Genomic DNA, 25,152 nt, shown 5'->3' with positions numbered 1-25,152 from the left:
ACGGCAGCAGGCCACAGTGTTAATGCATCAAGCTCGATCACAAGTTTATGTAACCGGTTAGTTTCTGGCGTTGTCTGCGTTGTGTTTGGATGAAGAGGCCCAGACCAGGATATCTTTGGAGGCGATCTCCGTTTATTCTGACAAAGGTGTAAATAACAATATCCTCCGGTCAAGTCTTATTAACGTGAGCTCCTACACAAATTAAATGACAGAAATATGTGAGCGTACTACACATTAAGTTTAAGCTAGCAGATAAACTTATAAATGTAGTTAAACAGAGGCTTAAACATGGACATTTCTGTGACCAGTGTCACTCACCTCTCCCAAGGATTACAACATCAAAAGGGGAGAGGCCAAAGCGTGAAGCACATTTATAGGGGGGACCCACGAAAGTGAACGTCGGGTACAGAAACTGATTCTCATACGTTCCACATATTGACTCAGGAGGCCGGACATGTCAGGTTGTAACAGATTTTGTATAATTATAATACTACATATTACTGTTGCACATTTGACTCTGTTACACATATTACTGCTGTATAATTGACTCTATTACATTCACACAGCAGCGTTGGATGAGTTGGATTAATATGCTCAGTTCTGTATAGTCGTCTCAAAGTTAAAAGACCAATTCTCTAAAGCATTCTAGTTTGTCCAGCTCCAAGGCACTATAGACTGGTCTTATTTTAAACGGGCTTGAATAGCGCACAGGTTACCGTCTACTTACCACTTTATTCAGAAATGATCGGCGTTTTGTTTTGATCGTTGATATTTTTTTTATTATCATGAAATGAAAAATAATAAAAGTACTAATGCAAGATCTGCTCTCAGTTTGGTATAATATGGAATAGTGTCTTGAGTTGAACCCGAAGGGGGCGTTGCTTTTCGCCAATACGCACTTCCCCCTTTCTTTGAGCCTTTTCATGGGAATTCCAAACATGACGAGGTTCAGATTGTTATATAGTCCATTTACGATGCTGGTAATAGAGAGATATAATAATATTTTCTCAAATAATTATAAACGAATACATTTAAGAACTGAGGTAATAGTGGCCATTTTCAGACTGTCGATCAGAGCCACTCCGTACTGATAGTGAGGGAAACTATCAAAGGAATTCTCCGTAACTACTCAAAGCGAAAGTTGTAAGGTGAAAGCAAAAGCGAGGTAAGGAGAGAACACCAGGCCTCACATAGCTGTCTGAACAGTCGTTTTGGTTCACTCAATGGCGTACACATCATCCCTAGTTGACGATCTGTCCTGTTCTATTTGCTTTGACATCTTTAATGACCCCGTTATCCTATCGTGTTGTCACAGTTTCTGCAAAGGCTGTCTGCAGACATGGTGGACAGAAAAACAGCAACAGCAGTGTCCACTTTGCAAGAAGAGATCAAAGACCAAACCACTCAGGAACATTGCTCTGAAGAACCTGTCGGAGGCCTTTCAGCGGGGGAACGTGGATCTCTGCCCTCTGCACGATGAAAAACTCAAGCTCTACTGTCTCGATGACCTGGAGACGGCGTGTCTCATCTGTCGACATTCTAAAAAACACGCCAACCACAGATTCCTTCCAGTGGATGAAGCTGCCGCGAGCCACAGAGAGGAAATCCAGAAATTACTAAAACCTCAGAAGGAGAAGTTAGCGCACTTCGTTGAGACCAAGAGAAAGTGTGAGGACATAGCAGCGCACATTAATGTCCAGACCGCGCACACTGAGAGACAGATTCAAAAGGAGTTTGAGAAGTGTTACCAGTTTCTCCAAGATGAAGAGAAGTCCAGGATCACTGCGCTGAGAGACGAAGAGCAGTTGAAAGGTCAGAAGATAAAGAAGGAGATTGAGGAGTTGTCGAAGCAGATAGAAACCATTTCGCACACAGTCACCGAGACGGAGCAGCAGCTGGTGGCTGGAGACATTCCCTTCCTGAAGAAGTTCAAGGCTACACTAGAAAAAGTAGACCAGCTCCGACTCTTGCCAGCTCTACCACAGGGAGCGCTGCTGGACGTGGCCAAACACCTGGGCAACCTGGCCTACGCAGTCTGGAAGAAGCTGGAGGAGAGACAACAGCTCCCTGAGAACCCAGAGAGGCTGAAGTATGGCGTGCTGGGATCTGAGTCACGTGAAACAAAGACCTGCACCTGGGAGGTAGAGGTGACAGACAGCGCTCAGTCGGAGCTGGGTGTCAGGGCGGGCAACAAAGGAAACCAGCCGGAACATTATGGGATGTTGTCGTTTCTGCCGGACTACCATGATGTTTGGATGATGCTTGATATCTTTTTAAAAATGGGTTTACATAACGGTGGATACAAATCAGTATCATCATTTCAATTTGGTGGATGGGTTGATCTCCCAGCGATGCAGAAGTTACAGAGGGTCAGAATCAAGTGGGATCGGACATCTTATGAAGTGTCCTTCATTGATCCTCAAAGCAACCAGACAATACACTCATGGAAGTGCACATCATTGTCTGTACTATCACCATTTATCAATTCCACTGCTACAGTTCCTTCGAAGATTTCCCCAGGGAAGGAGCTGTAACAGTGGGGCCAGGGAGTTAGGAAACATGGGAGTGTACCTGTACAGCTCTTTATTTCTGTGTTATAAACCATATTCTGTATTGTCCTTGTTGATCCGTAAGCGATGGAACTGAACGGGGATTTAAATAATGCAAATAATAATTTTAAGACATGCATGTTTCCTTGTCACATGGTCAGAGACGAATGCTGTATGGTTTCCTTATTACGGAAGATCATGTTATAGGTTTAATATCTAGAATTATGGATTATTACTAAATAAATTTAACCGGATTACGTATTGCGTAAATGTGGGATATAACCAAGTATTAGTATTAGTTATTAAATCGATCAGGGTGATTGTTGGGGGAGCTTCACATGTAATTTGAAGGCCTGATTGTCATTTTGATTTTGAAATCAATAAATTTTGATTTTATGAAAAAAAAATCATCTTTTGGTATGTGAACAGGACAGAGATTATTTTAAAAGAATGGGGTCAAATGGTGAGTTTGCAAATGTGATCAAGTACATCCTACAGTTACATACAGCGGCCACTAAGGGGCAGCAAAACATTTGTGATGAGTGCCTGTTGGTTCGAAGTCCTCTCACCAGAAAGCTTATTGACCTGGGACCTTTCTGACTTGGTTAAAGTAATATGCTCAGTCAGGGGCGCAACTGCCTACTTTTTGGGGGGTATGCAGACACAAAGCAGGCGCCCCCCCCCCCCCCCTCTTTGATCTGGGCACAAATTTGACCTAAAACACACTCTGATATTGAATCAAAAAAATAATTTTGAGTGCACCAGGACATATATCCGGTGTTTATTTTAGAGGCAGCCTTTCTAAGATGCTCTGCCAGTGTAACATCATACTGTGCTATGAGATCAAGGATACCCAGAAAATTTCGATTTCTAGGATTTCCTAACTGTGCATTTTTTCCCCTCAGTTGCAGGTTTCTTTCTGCAAGGAAGAGTATGCAGTCGATCACTCGAGTCAACAGTCTCTCTGCAATTCGCTATCAATAGTTTTACCTAGGCGTAAGCGGGATGCCAATTCTTTCCACATCAGATAAGCATTTATGTGATAACCACTTGTTTCATGGTGCTTCAGTATTTTTGAAAGACACTGCCAGTTATTATACCCCACCACAAGGCACGTGTCAGCAACTCTAGCTTCACCAAAAAGCTTACATGCAAAACAATAGACTCTTGTAGAGTACAGTAACCAATAGGGGTGGGAAAAATAATCGATTCTTCGATGCATCGCGATACTGTGTAGAACGATTCAGTCTGGATTCAGATTTCTTTTTTGATTATTAATTCATCTGAATTGATTTTTTTGTATCAACTTTATAACTCCGTTTTTACTGGGTCTATTCACATAAAACTAAGATTTGCATAGAGATTGAAGCAAAACAAAATAACCACAAACAAGTTCCTTTCTTTTTCTTGTCATGATCTGTTATATTGTAGGCTCCATCCTGATCAGTACACAGCTGCAAGACAACAGTAACTTGTTGTTTTACTAGTAGTAGATTTAGCTAACCTGAATATTTACAATCCTCCTCTTGATACACTGACATATAAAGTACTGTCTTTCAACCACTTTGAAAAGCTTTCTTTCATCCCTGCGCACTCTTTCTCCTTCCCAATCTTTGTTTTTCTATTTTGTGACCCCGAGAGCTTTCTTCTCTGCCTCTCCATATTGAGGTACGTGTCATCAGATGACAATACGGTTCAAATGAAAACACACTGGCGCTCGCCTACAGGGCGCGTGCTCGATGGATTGCTCGAGGGCGCGCCCACTGGAGCGCCGTGTGGGGAGGAGGGGGGAGGGAGGCGAAGGAGCGGGGGACGCCTTATCAGTGACGGTCCTCTGTTATTGATCATCATATCATTTACACAAACGCTGTTAAATACAGAAAATGCCGACTTAAATAATTTTACTTCCATCGCTTTGGCGCCCCCTCTGGTGTGGCGCCCCTATGCGCCGCATATAGGGCATACCTACTTTTTGCGCCACTGGCTACTGCACTGATTGACAACCCCTCCATCAGTAAATGGCTTTTTGTGTTGACCCAAAATCCAAGTGACTCTGAGGGAACATTCATTAGCACGTTGTTGGGCAGTGAATGAATGGGTCAGGATCCGGGTGGATTGTTCATATTGGGCTCTGAGACTGCTTATTTTTTGTGACCGCAGTTCAGACTTGAGTGGGTATGTCTGGTGAAAAACTTTGTGCTTTGTCTCTTAGTGGCGTTTCACGTTGCCACTTTTTATGAGTGCCACTGTCTCTGAGCATATGAGACAGACTGGTTTTGTGTTTCCAGTGGGAAGAATGAACATGAATGAGTCTGTCCATTCTGGGTTGAAAACTCTGTTTTCGCTGTCCACTTTTCTCTTCTTAGAAAGCGCCATGTGTAGATATTTTTCTGACTCCGGCTCACTCTGTCTATCTCTCTGTCTTTCTCACTCTTCTCCCGCTGTCTTTCTCACTCTTCTCCCGCTGTCTTTTTAACTCTTCTCCCGCTGTCTTTCTCACTCTTCTCCCGCTGTATTACTTACTCCTACTCTTCTCCCGCTGTCTTTCTCTTTCTTCTCCAGCTGTCTTTCTCACTCTTCTCCCGCTGTCTTATCTGCCTTCTCCCGCTGTATTATTCACTCTTTTCTGACTTTTTTCTCTGTAATTCTCGCACTTCTCATCTCTGGCATGATCGCTCACTGTCTGTGAGGCGGGCAGCCTGCGCCGGGAATGCACAGATTCGATTGGCTGAGTAGCATCACGTGGGATGGCTTAACCCATTTGTACTGGCTGCTGCGCGGCGCAACATTGTATCTACTAGATACAATGTTGCTCCGCGCAGCAGCCGGTACAAATGGGTTAACTCGAATGCAATTGGTCAGTGGATTTCCTGATTCGCTAAACCAGTACCGTAAAGTCTAGAAACGCTTTGCCGGTCGCGCCCCGTCAACATTTAAAATACTTAATTTTTTACTATAGGTCCGGGTCCGTATAGGACGGCGTCTGGGTCCGGAGCCGGACCGCGGTCCGCTTGTTAGTGACCCCCGGCATAGAGCAACAGGCAACCTTCATTATACTCGTCTGAAACAAAAGGAAGCATGTCTCTGAAATAGAATGCTCTTAGTCTTGGTGTGCTAAACTGACCCGGGGGTGACTGCAGCTTTCAAAAAGAGATATTCCTCCTTCTCGTTCTTGGAATGCAAAACACGACGACCTTTCCACTATGTAAATATTGATACGCCTCGGTGCTCTTGAAATTTTTCATGGCCGACCCATCGACGCCCACCGACAGCACTTAATAATTAAAAATATCCCCGTATGACACCTGAGGCCACCGCCGCATGTCATCCACCCACTCGGAGTTCATTAACCTCGGGTGGCGAAGTACAATCCCTCCATCCGAACTTTTGACATGTTTTTTTGTCTCTACCCACGTTAGCCTCTCCATCTTAATTCGCCGGGTATTTCAATGTAGCTACCTAGCTGTAGCTAGCCGACCGGAAGTTTCAACACAAAGCGGAAGACAATAACATTTAAAAAGGGGCGTGGCTAAATAAGGTGAATATAGTGCATGAAATTTACCACCGAGAATTCGAACACCACTAGAAAATGGCGAGCACCCTATATAGTGCACTATATCCGTGATGGGGAACGATTTCGAACACACTTACGCAAACTCATTGCTCCTACTAAAGTTGAGGTGAGCTAAAAAGGAAGCTAAACTGGCAGTTTACAGATTAAGATGTTCAACATGTATTTTAAAAACGTTAAGCAAAAACATAAAGATGTTAAAATGTGTTAAGAAATGTGTTTAAAAACGCACAAAGATGTTTAGAATGTTTCAAAAATATGTTTAAAATGTTTCAAAAAAATATGATCAAAGATGTTTAAGATATGATCAGACATGTTTAAAATGTGTAAAATAATTAAAAGATCTTTCAAAACAGGGATTTGTAAAAACAAAATTGGGGGGGGGGGGGCTCAGCTGAAATTTGTTCTCTGAGGGGGGGCTGACTCTCATACTTTGAAAACCCCTGATTTAGATGGTTCTCTCATTTCTTTTCCTAATTGCACATGCAAATGTAGATGTAGGTCGGGTACATGCAGTGGCGACATGGTGCCAGGGAAGTATTAGGATACAGGAGAGAATTATGAATGTGCGCAGTGTTTGCGACACTAAAGTTAATCGCACAGCTGTTTAAACGCAGCACAGCAGAGCCAGCCTCCATCCTTGTATAATGGGACTATTGCTCATAGGCAGCTTTCCCAGAGAGCCTTTGAGGTCTTATAGCTGGACACTGACTAAATAACTATACTTACATGTAATGTATGCAATATTTAGATTCTAACTGATCCATTCACACTGAAAGGATATATATATCCTGTATTCCTTATTTGTGTTTTTATTTCTAGAATGCGGCTAGTGTTTTTTTAGGATGTATAACCATATTGTTGCTATTTACGACCATATTTTTGACTCTTTTTAAACACTTGCCAATGCCTTCTGGGTCCTTTTGAACTTACAGTTCAAAAGAAAAAAATTCTGTTGATTAAATAATAACAAAAACATATTTGTCTCCATCGACACAGAACCAGTTCCCTGCTAGCGACTACCAGGCGGCCGACGGGGCCAACCAGTTTTCCACCGGAGACTACCAGTCCGTCGACATGGGCGACCAGTTCAGCAGGGGCGACTACCAGTCGGTTGCCCCGGGCAACGAGTACTCTGGCGGGTGGGACCCCTACATTGCCACGGAACACCAGTATACCGGAGTGCCAGTACACCTGAGACTGAACAGGACGCCCCCCACCCCCCAAAGCTTCAACCAGGAGAGAGGCAGCGACAGACCCCCTTTTAGGATCGAATCCCACTACTAAACCATCAGTTGACGACACCACCACCGCCTCCACCATTCGGTCCCTTTTGAACCCCCACCTAGGCTGCAGTCATTTGTTTAGGGTTGTTGCAACAAAAAAAAAGACTCAAGGCATGTATTTGGTTGGCTTTCCAAATATATTTGTATTGTAATAAAAAAACTAAATCAAACAAAAACTGTCTTAGGCGGTTTCTGTGGGTCTTAATAAACCTAAGATCTCCTAGCAGCCTCTAGTCAATGGGGCGATCAAGAAGCCCCCGGTTTGATAGCACCCGGCCCCCACGTCGTCCCAGGAGGTCTCCAGGCCAGCGACGGAGACACACTCCCATGTATGCGCTCCAGAAACCCCATGTTCTAGAAGGAAACCGCTATGTCTTAAGAATCTAAGTGTACACCAGAGGATAAGACCCGGGAGCTGCTTGCTCGCTGTTTCTGGCCCTTTTTAGGATCGAGGCTTTGTTAAGTTCCCTAAATTCCTCTGAGGTTCTACCGGGGAGAATGGAGAATAGCTTCCAAGTTAGCCCATCCGCTTCGATGACGACTATGATCTAAATAGTGTGGCCCCTGTGATGGGTTGAACTTGGTTACAACAGGAATGGAAACCAAAACCTAAATATCTGGATTCCTGCCGTTATTTTATTTTTATTTTCCAATTTTTTAACGCCCCCCCCCCCCCCAAAAAAAAGAAAGCCTCATAGGCCTTACGCCTGCCCTCCATACACCACCACTCAAAACAAACCCAAATTAACTACCATGTTGTCTGAGGTCCTTTTATTTCTTAGTGAGCTTCTGAAAGGCATCGCCCCAAACTCAACCTCATGGCCTCTGGAGGCCCAAGGAGTGTGACGGGGTAGACTAGCAGTAGCATCAGCTAAATAGAGAACTACAGCTAGGGCTTAAACACTCTTAACTTATTCCAGACTGCATCACCAAGCTGACTCTTACAGTTTAACAACCTCAACAAAGCAATGCTAAAGATGTCCAATGGGTTATGGTTGCGACGTGTGGTCTCCCTTCTGTGATATGTCAACGGCAGCCCAGACAGGATCCATTTTAGGGAGGCCAACTCCCTATAACGGATGGGATGTGGTGGACGGGACGTCCACCAGGTCAACGTGCTGACGGTTTCTCTCCCACAGTTTGAATATTCCTTTAAGTAGTAGTTGCGTCCTTGTAATACTCTTTGTATTTTGTTATTTTCTTTCGAAAAGATTCAAAATTCAGTATGGTTTATTGTTAGAATGTAATTGGTAGGCTACTGGTGGCCTACAGCTCCAGATACTTTGAGGAGATAACTTGGCCACGGGCTTCCTTGACCAACGGCCCCAGCAAGGCCTTTCCCAGCCTTTCCTGGAAGTCTGACCGGGAAGACCAGTTGAAATCCCACTGACATTGTGACTGAGGCAGAGAAATATACTAACCAGGTTTGTGTCCATGTGTGGTATCTCCATTTCAGTGTGTCCTGATAGAATGAGCAGGGTAACTATACCTTCTTTTTTATTTGAGTCTGTAATTCTTGGGGTCATAAGGTCAATACCAGGTTACACAAATTTATATATTTTTAAATTCTAGGTTAGATTTTAACCTTCTTGGTTTCATAATCAGTGTCTTGTCATTTCTTTGAAAATGTGGTTTGAAACTAGGAAAATGTGATATAGGAATCACATCAGATTTTGTGTTTTGACTAAATGTTAACTTTTACTTGCTTATAGGAAAATTAAACTGGTCATGTGTGTTATTAGCTGCTGAAACGCTAAGATGTCAGATGGCCACTTCTTGTTCTGTACCGACTGCTCCATTAGGCTATTTACTTGGCAAGTGTTATAAGTGAAATTGAAGCTAACTTAACACATTGGCCGGCTTGGATAAGGCTGTAACAGTCCATTTGCTTTTTTTATTTTATGTTTTATCACTTGTTATATATTTGAACTGACTCTTATACTTACATTAAACCTTCATATTTAGATTTGCTGTAAAAGTATTTTTCTATTCTCAAACGGGAAACCCAAGTTGTACATTTGGAATTTTTATTTGAATTAATTTAATACAAATGTGAACCATTTGCAACAGGAACAGCTGTTTATAAATTGCAGGTTTTGCATTTGGAACAAATGCAAAGCTATACTTTTATTTTCTTACCTGCACTGTAGGCTATAGCCTCTTAGCGGATACTATAGCCTCCAGCCCACACAGTGACTTCTTTCAGACCATTTGTGGATCAAAGCTTTGTGTGTGTGTTTCAAATGTGTCTGGAGCAGACAAATTACAGCAGCCAATCCGTTGTTAGCGCTTAATAATTCCGAAAGACTATTGGAATATGTTTATATTGAACCTCCTGACTCGTCATTCTTAATTCTTAGGTACACAATTATTTCACTAAGAGGGCGTGGCCCGTCAGCGTTCACGCTGGACGACGGTAGTGTTCCAGGGATGCACTTGTAAGTCTTTGACCTGGTGAAAAAAACCATGTCCGCCCCACATTGAATATCAAGATTGTTGCGTTCTTGAAGTAGTAGTCTAATTCGGATCGCTTTTAACTCACTTTATTTGTTAAAGTATTTTGGTATGGTAACTATGAAGCAAAAGGAGGGGAATTGTATGGACACGCGTGTAAGCGACAAACAGCAGGCCTTTGTGTCTAACTCCCTAGTATGGACTGCTGGCTGTTTCTGATCTCGTTGGCTTCAGGCCCTGCTTTAATACCGAGTAGGCGTATGTGACATATTGGTTTCGCCCTCCTCACCTGTCTAAAGGTGCTGCCCTCTGTGGCTGGAATAGTTATTGCAGCTTACATGTCGGGTCCTGCTTCCTAGTGGCTATGTATAGTAATTACAGCTTATGTGTTCGATCCTACTTCCTAGTGGCTATGTTTAGTAATTACAGCTTATGTGTTCGATCCTACTTCCTAGTGGCTATGTATGGTAATTATGGCTTATGTGTTCGATCCTACTTCCTAGTGGCTATGTGTGGGTAGCTTTATGTGTTTAAAATACGTAACAAGATGAAATAGCATTCATCTTGTGTACCTCGGCCATAGCAGTGTGTTATTTACTTTAGCCACGTGAATATGCGAGTAGCGGGTCGTATCTGTTCGTACAACAGTTGATGTCATTAAGCTGGACGTTTGAATCTACATTTTATAGGAGCTTACTTCGCTGCTGCCCAGTATTTATGTGCAATCTTAAATCTTGACACTGGATTATTTTATACCTGAAACATTTTTCTGATATTTTCATTTGTTTAATTGAAAAGTTGTGAGGGGTGATGCATTGTGGGGTGGGAGATGGAAGGGCCCCAGATGCAGTTTACCGTCTTGAACTTTTTTAAATTGTCAGGGAAAAGTTTTTACTACTTTTTCTGAACGGTTCCATCGACTCCTGTGATCAAGAGAAGCAGAATCTGGTCCTGGTGATGGGACGAGTGCTCATCAACACACACCAATATTGTACATGATACCTGCAAAATTACATTGCTTTTCTTGTTGCCGTGTAGCCGTTGTGTTGTAAATTATACCCTACCTTCTACCTACCACTTTATTCAGAAATCCTCTGTTTTATTATGATCTTTGGTCTTTTTTATGAAATGAAAACGAAGAATAATATAAGGCCTTATGCAAGATCTGCTCTCAGTTTGGTGTAATTTGGAATAGTGTTTAAGGTAGCCTTTCCTAACTACGGGTGTTGCTTTCCGCCTATACACACTTCACCCTTTACTTTGAGACTTTTAATGGCAACTTAGGAAACATGACGAGGTTCAGATTGTTATATAGTCCATTTACGATCCTGTTAATAAAGAAAAATAATATTTCTCAAATAATTATAAATAAATACATTTAGACATAGACATTTACATATAGTGGCCATTTCCGACTGTTGATCAGAGCCACTCCTTTGTGATAGTGAGGGAAACTGTAGCACAGTGATTCTCAGTCACAGTGAAACAAAAGCGAGATAACGAGAGAATGCCAGGCCTCATACACCTGTGTGACCAGTCGGTTTCGATTCACTCTGTGACTACAATGGCGTACACATTCTCCCTAGGTGAAGATCCCACCTGTTCTGTTTGCTGTGAAATCTTTAACGACCCTGTTATCCTATTGTGTAGTCACAGTTTATGTAAAGGCTGTCTACAGACATCGTGGACGCAAAACCAGGAACAGCAGTGTCCACTTTGCAAGAGGAGATCTTCAAGGACCGATCCACCCAGGAACATTGCTCTGAAGAACCTGTCGGAGGCCTTCCAGCGGGAGAACGCGGATCTCTGCCCTCTGCACGGTGAGAAACTCAAGCTCTTCTGTCTCGATGACCTGGAGACGGTGTGTCTCATCTGTCGACACTCTGAAAATCACACTAACCACAGATTCCTTCCTGTGGATGAAGCTGCCCCGAGCCACAGGGAAGAAATTCAGAAATTACTAAAACCTCAGAAGGAGAAGTTAAAGGACTTTGTTGAGACCAAGAAAAAGTGTGAGGACAGAGCAGCGCACATTAATGTCCAGATCGCGCACACTGAGAGACAGATTCAAAAGGAGTTTGAGAAGCTTCACCAGTTTCTCAAAGATGAGGAGAAGTCCAGGACAACTGCGCTGAGAGACGAAGAGCAGTTGAAAGGTCAGAAGATGAAGGAGGAGATCGAGGAGCTGTCAAAGCAGATAGAAATCATTTCGCACACAGTCAACGAGACGGAGCAGCAGCTGGGGGCTGGAGACATTTCCTTCCTGAAGAAGTTCAAGGCTACAAAAGAGAAAGTAGCTCAGCCCCGACCCTCGCCAGCTCTACCGCAGGGAGCGCTGCTGGACGTGGCCAAACACCTGAGCAACCTGGCCTACGCAGTCTGGAAGAAGTTGGAGGAGAACGACCCCAACACCGCTCTCCCCGATCTCCACCTGTCTGAGGACCTGACCAGCGTGAGACGTGGAGCGAGACAACAGCTCCCTGAGAACCAAGGGAGGCTACAGTATGGCGTGATGGGATCTGGGTCAATTAAATCAGGTAACTACACCTGGGAGGTAGAGGTGGGAGACAGCGCTTTATGGGAGCTGGGTGTCAAGGCTACCTACCTAGAAAACAAGCCACCAGGATTGAGGTTGTTTAAGTTGTTTCTGCATCGCAACCATGTTGTTTATTATTGTAAAATAGGGTTACATAACGGTAGATACAGATCAGCATCACCACATCGATCTGGAGAATGGGTTGATCTCCCAGCGATGCAGAAGTTACAGAGGATCAGAATGAAGTGGGATCCGACCACTTATGAATTATCCTTCAGTGATCCTAATACCAACAAGACAATACACTCATGGAAGGTTTCATCATTGAATGTACTACTACTATTAAAGTATTACCTTTTATCCGTTCCACTGATACAGTTCCTTTGAAGATTTCCCCAGGGAAGGAGCTGTAACAGTGGGGCCTGGGAGTTATGAACCATGTGAGTGTACCTGTACTGCTTTTTATTTCGGTGTTGTAAACCACATTCTGTAATGTCCTTGTTGATCCGTAAGCGATGGAAAACATACAAGGATTTAAAAAATGCAAATATAATGTAAAGGCATGCATGTTTCCTTGCTATTTACATACGTGTATATATGTGTATGTACATTGTTTCCTAACTACGTAAGATCATGTTATATGTTTAATAAGTACAATTATGGATTATTACTAATGAAATTGAACAGGGTTATGCTCTGAAAATATATTACTACGCCAGTAGTTAGGAAAAACTCACAACCGAGAGTATAGTAGTCGAACATAACTTTACTGAGGATCCACACAGGGGAGCGGGGAGCGCGCACGGAGACAGGCAGGAAAACAACAGAAAAAAGGAAAGGCAGGCGACGGCGCATGCGCCGATGAGGGTTAAACAATAACAAGCCAGCGGACTGGCGTGACCACCTTTCTTCCCCACCCCCTCCTAACCAGTGGGAGGCATCAGTGCAATACAACATAGCAGCAGAAACCACATGCTGAACCCATGGCGAACAAACATACAAATAGACGACCCATCTAGGCAAACTACACAATACACAGCTTCACAACCCAACACATGAGAACAAAACAACATCACATAAACACAGTATAACGTCATAAGACATTTGAAAAAGGATACGCCACAGGTCCATCACAAGTCCACGGCATAGTCACTGAGATGAGATGGCAGGCGGCGCGGCCTGGTGCATCGCCTGGGGGGAGAGGGCGCACTACCAAGGTCAGCGCATGCCGTCCCCGGAGCCTCCAGCAAATCGAACGATGGGGCAGTAAAGTCAGTGGGTTGACACACCGGCACAAGGCGGGGCCCAACGGGGCTCACAGGGGTGGGCACTGAAGCTATTTAAGGGGAATTAGCAGGCGGCACGAGGGGTTCCACCTGGGGCGCAGCCGGGGACCTAGGACTGTCGTCGTCAGATGCGTCATCGTAGCTTGTGGACCGAATGGCATCATGGCAGGTGACAGGGACTTTTAACAGTCCGTCGACTTGACTCGATAGGTGAAGTTCCTAAGTTGTGATCCGGCGAACTTGCGCAGACCACACCAGAGACCCTCGATGGAAACGACGAGATATCGGTCGCGGCTGCATGCTTTGTTGCGGTCAGTGCGAATGTAAACTAGATCGCCAACCTCGATTGGAGAGGGGACCAAGGTCCTCCCATGAGGGGCCTTAGATTTCTCACTGTGAGCGTGATTCTTGCTCCGCACATCGTGTTGTCTGCGTATAAGCTCCTCATCAGCTAGGGGCAACTGAGTGCAGGTGAACTGGTCTCTCTGTGTCCACATTTCCCGGGCAGACAGGCCACGTGAACGGAGTCTGGAGTTCAAGCAAGCGGTCGCTATGGCCAAGAGTCTCGCTGATATAGGACCACCCCGTGGCTGCTGCCGGAGCAGTTCCTCTTCCAACTCCTGCACTGCCTTCTCTGCGACAGGGTTTTTATTAAGGTTCTTCGCTCGCCCCAGCTCCAGTGAAATTCTGTGCTGGGCAAGGAGCGAGTCGGTGACCAGGGCCCTAAAGGCAGGGGCTGGGTCTGTCCGGATCACGGCAAATGGACCATCTAGGGGGCGCAATTCCACACACAGCCTGATGAGTCCATCCCGCAGGGTCTGGCTACCCTCATCCTCCACGAGCATGGCCACTGTAAAGGATGTCACACACTCACGTACCACTAGCACTAACTGACGTGCTCGCTTCATGACGTCAGCGGCGAAGGTGATGCCGACAGCAGCTGGGGGATCAGACGATGACTGTTCCACAATGACCTGGGGGGTGTGACGAAGGGCAGCACAGGAATGACAGCCATCAGTAACCCGGCTGACGGACTTGTCGAGGTCAAGGGCAAAGAAGTATCTCCCTACTGTCTTCCTGAGCTGATTCGCCGTTGGGTGACTAAGCTGCAAGTGTAAAGCGGTCACCAGGCCATCCAGAACCTGTCTGGGGACAATGATGCACTCCCTCGATGGGGAGAGAGGCTCATCACGTTTCACGATGAGCACGCCATCACTGACTATGGACACTATGCTAAGGTATCTTTTGATGTCTTTGATTTTGGTCATCTTCTTAGACGGCCGTGTCCCTTGAGTGAGATGAGCATGGGTGCGACGCAGATCAGAGCATTCAGACTGTAGGGACCACCATGCTGTCCTGCTCATGAACGGAAGTCTTGCGCGACCAGCCAGGATATCATCACTGGACAGCAAGCGCACGACTGAGTCCTGAGTCCGTTGCACAAAGCTGCACACTTGGCACGCCATATCAGTGCAGTCAGGAGGGTTACGGCTGGCAAAGTCAGATGGGAGAATGGCAGCGCCAGCCACATGTCGGACTGAAACTTGGAACCTGCTTGCCGTGGAGAGGAATGTAGACACACGGGGACTAGCAGAGAACTCACCCCTGCAAAGCTTCTCATAGGCTTGCACACATGGTTTGCTGTCGGTCAGGACACAGGCCCTGTGCGATGACTGAATGATGTAGGGACCAAAGTGTTTGACAGCCGCAGCAATGGCAAGAGCCTCCACCTCACAGGGCAGCCATGTTAATTGATGGTTACGTAACTTAGCGCTGAAAAAGCCAGCAAGGGCAAGCTTTTTGTTGCACATTATGTACAGGGTAGTGGCAATGCCAGGTCTCCTAGCGGCGCCATCAGACACAATGCATAGCTGATCATCTGGACGTGGAAGCGTGACTGAGCGGCTGGAGGAGAGGCACTCCTTAACTTTACTGAAGGCACAGTGTATTTCTTCAGTCCAAGTAATGTTCTCCTGTGACGTCTTCCCTGCGATGGCATCGTCCAGAGGAGCAAGGAGGGCAGAGCAGTGTCGGATCACACGGGCCATTACCTTAACCGCTCCAATGAAAGACTTCATGCCTCCTACTGTTGTCGGAGGCTCACAAGCAGCTAGTGTGGACACTCGATGGGGGCTTGGCTGAAGCTTACCCTGGGACCACACCCACCCCAGCACGTTTGTAGAGTGAGGGTTAATGAGTCTTTGACGCCGAAAGGCGCAGGTTGCAGCGTCTCAGAGCATGTAGGACCGAGGACCAGTTATTCACCAGCTCCTCTGGGGAGATGCCGCCACAATACAAATCATCAGCGAGCTTCGCCACCACACCGGCTTGAAGCAGATCACCCAGCACACGGCACATGAGTTCTTCAAGAGCCGTCTCTGATCCAGGCATGCCCATAGCCGAGCGTGCATAGACATGGACTCCTCGGAAGGGAGTGACAACGCCACAGTATTTCATGGATTTGTGCGACAGTGGTATTTGGTAGAAGGCATTTGTCAAATCAGTCGCTATCAGGTGTCTCCACTGAGCAATTTGACGTATGGTGCTGTCCACATCAGGCATTAGAGATGGCTGGGGTTTTGAATATCGGCCAACGTCAGCAAAAGCAGTCACCAGACGATAACCGCCACTCTGTTTCCTGACTAGGAAGGAAGGGTTGAGATATTCCACTGACACACCTACATCCTCTGGGCGTCGGAAGACCCCCAGACTCTCCAGCTCATCGAATTTCTGTTGCAACTCGGTAAGTTTGTCTCTGCCATATAAGGGTAAGCGGCCTTTGCGTTGAAGAGGCTCAACCGGACCCATGTTCACGTTGGATTCGAATGGGCCTACAGCGCCATTGTAACCCGAGATAGCAGGGTTGAAAACCCCATCATATTCGTCCAGCAAGGTATGAAACCTATCTTTAAAGCCGGGAGGGAGTAGGTTGTCTGGATCCACTTGGATGCCCCGGGAGTGTTTAACACCTGTAGTCAGCACAGGGAGGTGTCTGACTATGGGCGTGATAGTGTAAGAGTCCGGTGCTGGGTGTGGTGTGGACGGTGGTGAGAGGGGGTCCACTTGGCAGAAGTGCTGGTGAGGCTTCAAGACATGAGGCTCACTCGAGAGGTTCGGGATGCGGACCCTGCCTGCAACGCTTGATATCACTCCCGGGTGATGCGCGGGGTTGGAACCCCGCGCATCCAGGCGGGGTTCCAAGACATTTGCCGAATCGGACGGAGCATCAGGTGGGAGGCATATCTCCACAATCTCACCCGGCCAAATGGTGGTTGAAGTGGGAGGGGCACACAACAGTATGGTGCGGCGGACAGCGTTCCTGGTGAGTTGGGTGTCAGCGGAGCCGTAGGGGAATGCTGTACCATTGGCTACGGTGACCAGTCTTTTAGCAGGACGCACAGAAATGTCATTTGAGGACATGAAGGGGGTGCCTGCCAGTATGTCCACATCCAAGTGTTTAACCACGAGGCCGTCAAAGTGGAATTCATTTGAGTCACGACAGAACGCGAGGCGGGTCTCTCCTACCACCTTCATGGGAGAGGAACCGTCGGCCTGGTGAGCCGACTGGGAGCTCGGGGTCACATGAGCACCAAGGTGGCGTGCCGCTGACAGTCTTATCATGTTGCACGTAGCACCAGTGTCAAGAATAATGCGTGCATGGTGGTGTTTGCAAAAGGTGTCGATGTATGGAGATTGCCGAACTTGTACAGCGCAAGCAGTGTGGGGCTGTGTCGGCTCAGGGCACTCGTGAGGAAGTGGCTCATCAGGATACTCATGGTACACGGCTGTGTCGTCAGGATCCTCGTCAAGCACAGAGACAATCTGTCTTGCCTTCAGCATGAATCTACGGTCCTGTTCGGGCAAGTACTTGCATGCGCTGAGGAAGTGTGTGTTGCCCTGGCGGCCTACTTGTTTGCAGAGAGGGCATGATTTCTCATGGGGGCTCATTCTCATCGGCATTCTAGGGGAAGCACCGAATGGGGGCTTGCGTGGCAATGAGCTACTGTATGTGCGGCTAGTGGCAGCCGCACGCATGATTTTGGCATCGTCAGCTGTGCGGATTTCATTCAGGAGGGAGTCAAGAGCTTGGGAAATCTCTGGTTTGATAGAAGCCAATGTACGTGTGCGTAATTCAGTGCCGTAGCGTTGTTTGATAAATTTGGGTAAGCCAGTATGAATTAAGCGTAGCCATGTCACAACTACAAAGTTCTCAAGGGATGGGGACAGCTCTTCATCCTCAGCTAGAGTTTCGCCATGGTGAGTCAACACGCAAGCTTTGAGGAGGCTATCCTCTGTAAATGCCATAAGGCGCTGATATAGATCTTCAGGTCGCTCATCAGTTTCTAAGTGAATGTCCGAAAAATCAATGAGCTGAGCGCCAGTTGTCTGGAAACCGTAATGTAGTCAAATGGCTTGCCAGATACTATCTATCGATGTGGAATTTCGAACAGTGGTGTTACGTGAAATCACAGGGCAATAGTTAGCAATCTGACCTAGCATCAGTTCTAAATGGCTCACTTTCTGTTGAGCAGTTCGCCTGCGAGTTTCAGCAATTTGCTCACCATCGTCCCGGAATCCTCTGAGAACGGCAGTTCTACTCTTCTTAGCCCACGTCGCCCCCTCGACGAGAAATGGAGCAAACAATGTAGTTAGGAAACCAGTAGTTAGGAAAAACTCACAACCGAGAGTATAGTAGTCGAACATAAATTTACTGAGGATCCACACAGGGGAGCGGGGAGCGCGCACGGAGACAGGCAGGAAAACAACAGAAAAAAGGAAAGGCAGGCGACGGCGCATGCGCCGATGAGGGTTAAACAATAACAAGCCAGCGGACTGGCGCTAAGTTTTTAAGACTGGGTTAAATGTTATGTAAATGTATTACTGATTAAATTGAACAGGATTACGTGTTGTGTATATGTGTGTATTATTAGTTATTAAATCGATCAGGGTGATTGCTGGGGGAGCTTCAGAAGTAAATGGAAGGCCTGATTGTCATTTCTATTTTAAATTCAATAAAGTTGGATTTTAAGAACAATTTTCACTTTTTGGTACTGTTAACAGCACTGAGAAAATTATTTCAAAAAAAGAGTTAAATGGGGTTGAATAATGGGTGAGTTTGCGAACGTGATAATGTACATCCTACAGTGGCATACAGCGGCCACTAAGGGGCACTATGGCATCACCAGAGTGCTCTGTGGCCAAACACGCGGCCTAAATGAGTTAGATTAAAACGCCCCGTCCGTAAAAGTATTGAATCGTAAAAGGTTCCCGGGAAACTAAATGTTTTTGTTTCCCCTTTTCTGAAATGTTGCTTGGAGAGTCTCTGGTCTATTCTCACACTCTCCTCCAAAATTCCTCCTGTCTGCACGGCAGCAGGCCACACTGTGTTAATAATGTTCACACAAGTTCACACAAGTTCACACAGCAGCGTTGGATGAGTTGGATTAATATGATCAGTTCTGTAAAGTCATCAAAGTTAAGACCAAATCTGTTGTGTATTCAGTCCTATTATGTGCTGTTCCTGTTATTCCACCACACCATCAGAGGGCGCACTTGCCTAGTGTTATACGGATACCGTGTAGTGTGATGTAGAGTAAAAGGAGAAGAACGCAGTGATAAACGTTGAGTGAACTTACAGTGCCCGTCTCGTTCTTTATTTCTTTATATTAGCAAGTACAAGTATAGTATAGAACAAAATCTCAAAATCATTCTAGCCGGGCCAGCTCCAAGGCACTATGGACTGGTCTAATTTTAAACGGGCTTGAGTAGCACACAGGCTACCGTCTACTTACCACTTTATTCAAAAATCGTCTGTTTTGTTGTGATCTTTGATTTTTTTTTTTTTTTTTTTTTGATTTTTTTTAATGAAATAATATAAGGCCTAATGCTTGATCTGCTCTCAGTTTGGTATAATTTGGATTAGTATATGCTACGGGAACCTCTTAAGATGGCGCAATTTGATTGGTTCGGTATCTCAGGATATTGGGCAATGTGATTGAGATCTCAAACTCGGGATATAGTTTTCATCGCAAAATGTCTCGCTTTGTTTGCTAATAAAAACTAATAAATCCTGGCAAAAAGTGTTATCTTGTTTATTTTTGGAGTGTTCACGATAGTATATACTAAAACAATTATTCATTTCAGGCTCCATGAATAGTGGGGAATATTCCCCACTATTCACTTCGCTTTCGGCAAATAATTAGGTGAGTGCTGCATGCAGCGCTCAACTATTGTTCTTCATAAGTTTTATTCTTAATTTCTTTCTTTCCTCTCTACAAACTTTGGGACCTATCTCCTTCCTCAAATTTTCACCTAGAGACTCCATTCAAATTTTAAGATGTTCAGAATAGCTTGGAATCACACGCTTTTCAGATTTTTTAAATATTTTATGCTTTTTAGGATATTCTACTTTTAAAATACTATCTTTTTTTTAACATGGGAGTCACGAGGACAGCAGAGCTGTCCTCTGGTACTTCAACTGTTTAAGACGTAACTAAATACATTTTCAACCGTTTATATTCGTTCAAAACATTTAACAAATCTACACTCTTCTTCAATAATGTGTAAACGGAATTTCGATATAATTTAAACTTTCTTCAGAATCAAAGTTTTAGTTTCATACCGACCTTGTTTTCAGCTGTTTTCATTAAGGACGTCTACCCATTCTGACAGTCCTACTTATTAAGACATCGTAACTCAATCATTTTTCAACCGTTTACCTTCGTTCAAACTATTTAACAAATCTACATACAGTGGGGCAAAAAAGTATTTAGTCAGCCACCAATTGTGCAAGTTCTCCCACTTAAAAAGATGAGAGGCCTGTAATTTTCATCATAGGTATACCGCAGCTATGAGAGACAAAATGAAAAAAAAAAATCTAGAAAATCACATTGTCTGATTTTTAAAGAATTTATTTGCAAATGATGATGGAAAATAAGTATTTGGTCAATAACAAAAGGTCATCTCAATACTTTGTTACATGCCCTTTGTTGGCATTGACAGAGGTCAAACGTTTTCTGTAAGTCTTTACAAGGTTTTCACACTGCTGCTGGTATTTTGGCCCATTCCTCCATGCAGATCTCCTCTAGAGCAGTGATGTTTTTGGGCCACATGGACTTTCAACTCCCTCCAAAGATTTTCTATGTGGTTGAGATCTGGAGACTGGCTAGGCCACTCCAGGACCTTGAAATGCTTCTTACCAAGCCACTCCTTCGTTGCCCGGGCGGTGTGTTTGGGGTCATTGTCATGCTGAAAGACCCAGTCACGTTTCATCTTCAGTGCCCTTGCTGATGGAAGGAGGTTTTCACTCAAAATCTCACGATACATGGCCCCATTCATTCTTTCCGTCACACGGATCAGACGTCCTGGTCCCTTGGCAGAAAAACAGCCCCAAAGCATGATGTTTCCACCCCCATGCTTCACTGTAGGTATGGTGTTCTTTGGATGCAACTCAGCATTCTTTCTCCTCCAAACACGACGAGTTGAGTTTTTACCAAAAAGTTATATTTTGGTTTCATCTGACCATATGACATTCTCCCAATCCTGTTCTGGATCATCCAAATGCTCTCTAGCAAACTTCAAACGGGCCCGGGCATGCACTGGCTTTAGCAGGGGGACACGTCTGGCACTGCAGGATTTGAGTCCCTGGCGGCGTAGTGTGTTAGTGATGGTAGCCTTTGTTACTTTGGTCCCAGCTCTCTGGAGGTCATTCACTAGGTCCCCCTGTGTGGTTCTGGGATTTTTGTTCACCGTTCTTGTGATCATTTTGACCCCACAGGGTGAGATCTTGCGTGGAGCCCCAGATCGAGGGAGATTATCAGCGGTCTTGTATGTATTCCATTTCCTAATAATTGCTCCCACAGTTGATTTCTTCACACCAAGCTGCTTACCTACTACAGATTCAGACTTCCCAGCCTGGTGCAGGTCTACAATTGTGTTTCTGGTGTCCTTTGACAGCTCTTTGGTCTTGGCCATAGTGGAGTTTGGAGTGTGACTGTTTGAGGTTGTGGACAGGTGTCTTTTATACTGATAAGGAGTTCAAACAGGTGCCATTAATACAGGAAACGAGTGGAGGACAGAGGAGCCTCTTAAAGAAGAAGTTACAGGTCTGTGACAGCCAGAAATCTTGCTGGTTTGTAGGTGACCAAATACTTATTTTCCACCATAATTTGCAAATAAATTCTTAAAAAATCAGACAATGTGATTTTCTGGATTTTTTTTTTTCATTTTGTCTCTCATAGCTGAGGTTTACCTATGATGAAAATTACAGGCCTCTCTCGTCTTTTTAAGTGGGAGAACTTGCACAATTGGTGGCTGACTAAATACTTTTTTGCCCCACTCAATTTGTATCTTCAATAATATCCAAACGGAATTTCAAATTCATTTTAACTTTATTCAGAATCACAGTTTTAGTTTCATACCGGCTTCATTTCCAGTTGGCCTCATTGATTTACGTTGACACTTTTTCCCACCATTTCCCGTTGGGCAGTTTTTCCCGCCATATTGGGCTACATTTGGAAGACGTTCAGGCAGTGTTGCCAGATTTGGCTGTTTTTCTCGCTCTATTGGGCTACTTTTGATCAAGCACCGGCTCGCCATTCTCTTAAAGACAATCACACACACACACACACACACACACACACACACACACACACACACACACACACACACACACACAAACCAGCAGTGCAGGGCAATACATTTGACCTTTCAGATTCTTCAGTTCAATTCATTTTACATTCCTGCATTTTTAGCAATGCTTTGTGGTTTTCATTAATTCATTCAGAACCATTTACATTTTCTTGAATGATGTGCATGTTTACATTTTTTACTCCATTTAGACTTTTGAAGTTTTGTTCAAATTGCTCACTTGAATTAAGCCATTTAATGTTTCTTTATCTCTTAATCTATGTGACTTTATTAAAAAATATTTTCAACCTCACATTGCTCTACAGCACTCACCGCATTTTCTGCAGGAAATGCATTTTCTAGTAGTTCAATAGTGTTTAAGCAGCCTTGAGTGGGGGGCGTTGCTTTTCGCAAATACGCACTTCGCCCTTTCTTTGAGACTTTTCATGGCAACTTACCAAACATGACGAGGTTCAGATTGTTATATAGTCAATTTACGATGCTGTTAATAAAGAAAGATACAATTTTCTCAAATACTTATAAACAAATACATTTAAGAACTGAGGAGATAGTGGCCATTTTCAAACTGTCGATCAGAGCCACTCCGTTCTGATAGTGAGGGAAACTGTACCAGTGATTCTCCGTCACTACTCAAAGCGGAACTATGAAAGTGAAACAAAAGCGAGGTAACGAGAGAACGCCAGGCCTCACATAGCTGTCTGATCAGACATTTTGGATTCACTCTGTGACTACAATGGCGTACACATCATCCCTAGTTGACGATCTGTCCTGTTCTGTTTGCTGTGAAATCTTTAAAGACCCTGTTATCCTATCGTGTAGTCACAGTTTTTGCAAGGACTGTCTGCAGACATGGTGGACAGAAAAACAGCAACAGCAGTGTCCACTTTGCAAGACAAGATCTTCAAAGACCGAACCACCAAGGAACATCGTTCTGAAGAACCTGTCGGAGGCCTTCAAGCGGGAGAATGCAGATCTCTGCCCTCTGCACGGTGAGAAACTCAAGCTCTTCTGTCTCGATGACCTGGAGACGGCGTGTCTCATCTGTCGAGATTCTGAAAAACACAGCAACCACAGATTCCTTCCTGTGGATGAAGCTGCCCCCAGCCGCAGAAAAGAAATGCGGAAATTACTAAAACCGCAGAAGCAGAAGTTACATGACTTTGTTGAGACAAAGAGAAAGTGTGAGGACATAGCAGTGCACATTCATTTCCAGACCACGCACACCGAGAGACAGATTCAAAAGGAGTTTGAGAAGCTTCGCCAGCTTCTCAAAGATGAAGAGAAGTCCAGGATCACTGCGCTGAGAGACGAAGAGCAGTTGAAAGACCAGAAGATGAAGGAGGAGATCGAGGAGTTGTCGAAGCAGATAGAAACCATTTCGCACACAGTCACCGAGACGGAGCAGCAGCTTGGGGCTGGAGACATTTCCTTCCTGAAGAAGTTCAAGGCTACAGCAGAGAAAGAAGAAAAGAAGAAAGTAGCTCATACCCCACCCTCACCAGCTCTACCGCAGGGAGCGCTGCTGGACGTGGCCAAACACCTGGGCAACCTGGCCTACGCAGTCTGGAAGAAGCTGGAGGAGAACGTCTCCTACTTTCCTGTGATCCTGGACCCCAACACCGCTGGCCCCGATCTCCACCTGTCTGAGGACCTGACCAGCGTGAGATGTGGAGCGAGACAACAGCTCCCTGAGAACCCAGAGAGGCTGAAGTATGGCGTGCTGGGATCTGGGTCACATGAATCAGGGACCCACACCTGGGAGGTAGAGGTGGGAGACAGTGCTCGGTGGGAGCTGGGTGTAATTTTTTATTTTCGACGCAGCAGTGTTGTTCATTATTGTAAGATAGGGTTACATAACGGTAGATACAGATCAGAATCATCACATCGATCTGGAGAATGGGTTGATCTCCCAGTGATGCAGAAGTTCCAGAGGATCAGAATGAAGTGGGGTCCGACCACTGAAATCTCCTTCAGTGATCCTAAAACCAACCAGACAGTCCACTCATGGAAGAAGACCATATCATTTGAGAAATTGAAGGTTTTACCATTCATCAATTCCAATGATACAGTTCCTTTGAAGATTTCCCCAGGGAAGGAGCTGTTATAGTGGGGCCTGGAGTTAGGAACCATGTGAGTGTACCTGTACAGCTCTTTATTCCTGTGTTGTAAACCATATTCTGTATTGTCCTTGTTGATCCGTAAGCAATGGAAAAAAGAACAAGGATTTAAATAATGCAAATAATAATGTTAAGACATGCATGTTTTCTTGTCAGATGGTCAGATACAAATGTTGTATGGTTTTCTAATTACGTAAGATCATGTTATAGTTTTAATTTGTACAATTATGGATTATTACTAAATAAATTTAACATGATTATGTATTGCGTGAATGTGGGACATAACCAAGTATTTGTAGTAGTTATTAAATCGATCAGGGTGATTGTTGGGGGAGCTTCACAGGTAATTGGAAGGCCTGATTGTCAGTTTGATTTTGAAATCAATAAGGTTTGATTTTAAGAAATTGTTTAATCTTTTTGTACTTCAAACAGGACTGAGAGAGTATTTAAAAAGAAATGGGGTCAAATGGTGAGTTTGCAAAAGTACATCCTACAGTGACATACAGCCGCTACTAAGGGGCAGCAAAACATTTGTTATGAGAGGCTGTTGGTTTGGAGTCCTCTCACCAGAGAGCTTATTGACCTGGGACCTTTCTGACTTGGTTAAAGTAATATGCTCAGTTATGCATAGTCACCATAGACTGCTTTTAAATGGCATTAATACATACTAGAGTTTTCGTGTGTGCGCTGCGCGCGTTCAACCT

The 25,152-nt window shown here is 44.8% G+C and overlaps 1 protein-coding gene across 1 annotated transcript; it reads left to right on the top strand.

Annotated features, from left to right (window-relative positions):
- The first annotated feature begins 1,183 nt into the window (after nt 1-1,183).
- On the top strand, nt 1,184-24,710 carry LOC307077578 (uncharacterized protein). The gene is made up of 3 exons (XM_079739008.1): nt 1,184-1,342; nt 11,517-12,450; nt 23,038-24,710. The coding sequence occupies exons 1-3, from the start codon at nt 1,224-1,226 to the stop codon at nt 24,436-24,438; spliced, it is 2,454 nt and encodes an 817-aa protein (XP_079595134.1). The 5' UTR covers nt 1,184-1,223; the 3' UTR covers nt 24,439-24,710.
- The last annotated feature ends 442 nt before the right edge of the window (nt 24,711-25,152 follow it).

This window comes from Pollachius pollachius (genome assembly GCF_949987615.1).
Source record: "Pollachius pollachius genome assembly, chromosome: 6".
In the NCBI taxonomy this organism is placed as follows: Eukaryota; Metazoa; Chordata; class Actinopteri; order Gadiformes; family Gadidae; genus Pollachius; species Pollachius pollachius.
The sequence above is the reverse complement of the archived record's forward strand: the minus strand, read 5'-3'. Positions and strand labels throughout refer to the sequence as shown.

Excerpts from the sequence above, each read along its gene's own strand:
- LOC307077578 (XM_079739008.1), top strand. The coding sequence starts at position 1,224 with ATGGCGTACACATCATCCCTAGTTGACGATCTGTCCTGTTCTATTTGC. Across the intron at positions 1,343-11,516 it reads AAAGGCTGTCTGCAGACATG|TTTATGTAAAGGCTGTCTAC; the intron begins GTGGACAGAAAA and ends GTGTAGTCACAG. Across the intron at positions 12,451-23,037 it reads GCGCTTTATGGGAGCTGGGT|ACATTTTGGATTCACTCTGT; the intron begins GTCAAGGCTACC and ends CTGTCTGATCAG.